This window comes from Ctenocephalides felis, unplaced genomic scaffold (genome assembly GCF_003426905.1).
Source record: "Ctenocephalides felis isolate EL2017-DRISC unplaced genomic scaffold, ASM342690v1 CF-g0.4_SCAFFOLD_01813, whole genome shotgun sequence".
Lineage (NCBI taxonomy): Eukaryota > Metazoa > Arthropoda > Insecta > Siphonaptera > Pulicidae > Ctenocephalides > Ctenocephalides felis.
This window is the reverse complement of record NW_020537967.1, coordinates 5,609-9,465: the sequence shown is the minus strand read 5'-3', so window position 1 is coordinate 9,465 and position 3,857 is coordinate 5,609. Positions and strand designations below refer to the sequence as shown.

At 30.8% G+C, this 3,857-nt stretch overlaps 1 protein-coding gene across 1 annotated transcript; it reads right to left on the bottom strand.

Annotated features, from left to right (window-relative positions):
- Nucleotides 1-1,809: 1,809 nt before the first annotated feature.
- LOC113374461 (ovarian-specific serine/threonine-protein kinase Lok-like) lies at nt 1,810-3,171 on the bottom strand. The gene is made up of 4 exons (XM_026614498.1): nt 3,132-3,171; nt 2,509-3,090; nt 2,190-2,432; nt 1,810-2,087 (listed from the first exon to the last, which is right to left on the bottom strand). The coding sequence occupies exons 1-4, from the start codon at nt 3,169-3,171 to the stop codon at nt 1,810-1,812; spliced, it is 1,143 nt and encodes a 380-aa protein (XP_026470283.1).
- Nucleotides 3,172-3,857: the final 686 nt, after the last annotated feature.

The following is a 3,857-nucleotide window of genomic DNA, read 5'->3' as shown; positions in this document are numbered from 1 at the left end:
AATAATATTAAAAAATTGTGTCAAAGATTTAATTGAAAGCAAAAACTATATTTTCAAAATAAACAGTTGAAAATTTTATCTAAATATCAAAATTTTAATTTTGGTTGATTAATTTAATTATTACACATATCGGGAAATTCATGCAAGTTGCCTAAAAGCAAAATGCAATTTCATTTATTATGAATATATTTTATGGCAGTGTTATATTTTGAATTGAAGTTGTTTTATTTCTATGTAACTTTATTAGCATATTTTAATCCTTTTCACTCATACCTTGCAAAACTAATACTGATTATATCGCCTGATTAAATTATAATTAAACTAAATTATAATTATTTCTAGTGAACCTACAATCAATGCAAAACCGCTCCGATGTTGACCAGCAAGAAAGAGGAAAGCAGTGAAATTCGAGCAAAAGTTAACTCCACAGTGTGTTAAGTGCGCTGTAGAACATTACACCCAAAAAAGTTTATGGTAAGACAAAATTAACAAGAACGTCAAGTGTGTGCTCCGCGGTCAAAATCACCCCACAAACTACAAGGGATGCCAAGTCTACAAGGAAGAGCTCAATCGGAAATTCCCTCCGTTACGACAGAGACTACAACCAATTAACAATCCGAATATTAACAGAAATTCTGCAGTAATTCAAGGCTTATCTTACTCGCGAATTACTAGCCGAAACACAAACACAAACACAACACAAGAAATACCAAGCAGCACTAATCAAGAAATCGAAAGTAATACCAAAGATATCTCTGAACTTAATACTATGCTGAAAACATTATTCGAACAGATGGGCACTATGTTTAATTTTTCAACTACAATTTTAATATGAACTTTCCGATATGTTTAAATGATCTACTTAATCGATAAAAAATAAATTAATTTATGAGTGTTTAAAAGTATTCCGAGTGCATTTATTACACATAACTGAAAACGAATGAACCCGTTAACTTGGAGTATTTTCTAAAAGCAAATTTTCAAATATCAATAATTTTTATAATTGAATCAGTTTCCGTAAGACTTTAATGGTTTAGTATGTTCATTAATCTTTAAAAAAACGCCCGAAAAAAATGGCAAAAACACAAGTTTTCTTTTGGATGCTACAGTGGTGTGACCCCTTAACTGCTGTTGAATCGACAACTGAGGAAAGTTATTTAGCCTTAGGAACAAGCTGAGGCAGTTACTTCTGGTGATGTATCAGCTGATTTAGCTAACATGAAACCAGGGCCAATTGCATATTATTCATCAATAATTATTATTCATCAATAATGAAGAATATATTCTGATAAAGTCACTCAATTCATAACATTCTTAAATTATTAGGTACATTTCATTGTGGAGCACAACTGAGGTAACATGCAACATATTATAATCAAAATCAGGTACATGTTCTCAACTTAAAAACTATGAGTTAAACCCAAAATAGACAAATGCTAACAAGAATTGTATTTTTTGCAATAAATATAATAAAAGATGAATATCTGAAAAATTAATTAAAATCGAAAGTTAAAAATTTTTGTAAAGCAACTTAGTTTTAAAATATGCATACACATGACATGGCCGAACAATTAATTTGATTTGATTTGCAGAATTTACTGTGTTTTACAAAGAAGAAAATATCATAATGTATGCTTTTTTTCTCAGGGTGCAATGATCAAAAGTATTATTCACTATTATTTATAAAAATGTTTCATATTTTAAATATAATTTTGGTCATTTTATTACTTAGAGCATAAAAGTACTTTTGTATGTAACATGTACATTTTGTTCCTTTTAATACTGATAACAAACCAAATTTTTGATTCGCTAAAAAATAAGTAGACTTTGATGACGTTTGGCAGGTGATTCTATTATATCTAGACAATTTTCAGGACAAGAATTATTATAATGTTCATTTATTGAATCTTCCAAATCAAAAACAGTAATTTCCTTTTTTTCATTTTCCTGATTTAATAAATCATTATAACGCTTAATAGCATCGGGATCCTGTAACCATTTATGATTAAGAACTACGGAACTGCTATATCTAGTTTTTGGATCTACTTGTAACATTTTAGAAATTAAATCTTTGCATTCAGCATTAACTGAAGACCAAATACATTATTTGAAAGAGTATTTTCCTTTGCAAATTTGATCAGCTGCTGAGAAGGGTAAGCATCCACAAAGACAAACAAATAATATTACACCTAGACTCCAAACATCAACTTTTTCAGTATAAGTTTTATAATTCTTTAATATCACTTCGGGAGCAACATACCATGCAGTACCACATTCAGTTTTTAACACTGTGTCACCTTCAACAATTTTACTTAAGCCAAAATCTGATAGTTTGACTATTGAATCATCACTATTGCTTTGTAACAGAATATTCTCAGGTTTTAAATCTCTATGTGTAATGTTCTGCCAATGTAAGTAATTAACAGCAACAGCTAGTTAGTATATAATATTCTTAACTATTGGTTGTTTCAGATATTTCGACTCTTTAATTTTATTATGATTTATCACCTCCATTCATAAGTTCCAATATCAAAAATACTGCTTCAGGAGTTTCAACAATGTTGTAGATACTAACTATGAATGGATGATCTAATTTTTTCATAATATTAATTTCTTTCATAATACGATTAGGATGGTTTAATTTCTTTTCACCATCTGCTTTACTCTTGATGATCTGCTTCATAGTAAATTTATCACATGTACTTTTGTTAATAATTAATCTCACAGCACCACATGCACCGCTTCCAAGCAAACGAGAAATGTAGTAGTCATCTTTGATGAGATTTGGGATTTTATCCACAGTATGTGTGAAACGATAAAAAAATCTAAACAATTTTCTGAAATCACTACCTATTGCTATAACATCTTCATTTTGCAATATTCTTTGGTTTCCTTTTTCAACTTTTTCACCATTTATGAATGTTCCATTTCGAGAAAAATCTTCTAAATAAACAGGAGAATTCCTACTGTCTCGTTTAAGTTTAAAATGTGTCCTAGATATAAAAAGTAGGTGTTCAAAAGACTTTTCGTCTGTAGTCAAATTTATGTCACAATTTTCTCTGCCAACTGCATACTCCAATTTGGAAAGATCTACGATAAAACATTATTGATATTTGAGAAAACCAACAAGCATGCAAACAATTGTAAATCATCTTCCATTCTTCCAAACATTCTGGCTGGGGCTCACGAAGGCTAGTAGGTATTGAAGTGACTAAAATTCCTGTCCACGCTCAGAGAACTAAAAGGCATGTTCGATAACTCTATACAAAACTAATAACGCTTCGTAAACGAATTGCTGAATTTGAATACTGTTCTTTGGCACTTGATAAAAGTTCTGACATTAGCGACACAGCACAACTCGCTATATACATACGTGGTATTTCAAACAATCAGTGGCATACTTCTTCGCTGAAAGCAATGTTAAAAGTTCTGAACTCAAGGCTTGCAATTTCAAACCGGCAAGCAATTGGTATCAACATTGTAGCTACCGAATATGATGTACACACAACAGTTGTATCTGCAATAAACGTGTTGTCTAATTTACAAACTTCAGGGTTCTCTTGTTGGCGAGCAAGAAACTGAACCCCTATATGATCCTCCACATCAACTGAATTTTTTTTATCATATGTTGTAACTTTCATACAACAAAATCAACAGAAAAGGACATCCTGAAATCGAATTGTATGAAATTGATTCAAAGTTGCCACTTTTCCGCATGCGCTGTAATTTGCGAGCACATAAGGTATATACTGAAAAGATTAGGAAGATGAGAGTGAGGGACTGCCGTAGAGTTCTCTTATAGATATACGCTACTAAGCAAAGTAAGAAAGTAAAAATAATGTAAAATGCAAAGTAAG

Excerpts from the sequence above, each read along its gene's own strand:
- LOC113374461 (XM_026614498.1), bottom strand. The coding sequence starts at position 3,171 with ATGTTTGGAAGAATGGAAGATGATTTACAATTGTTTGCAT. Across the intron at positions 3,091-3,131 it reads TGATTTACAATTGTTTGCAT|ATCTTTCCAAATTGGAGTAT; the intron begins GCTTGTTGGTTT and ends GTTTTATCGTAG. Across the intron at positions 2,433-2,508 it reads ATTGGAACTTATGAATGGAG|CTGTTGCTGTTAATTACTTA; the intron begins GTGATAAATCAT and ends TATACTAACTAG.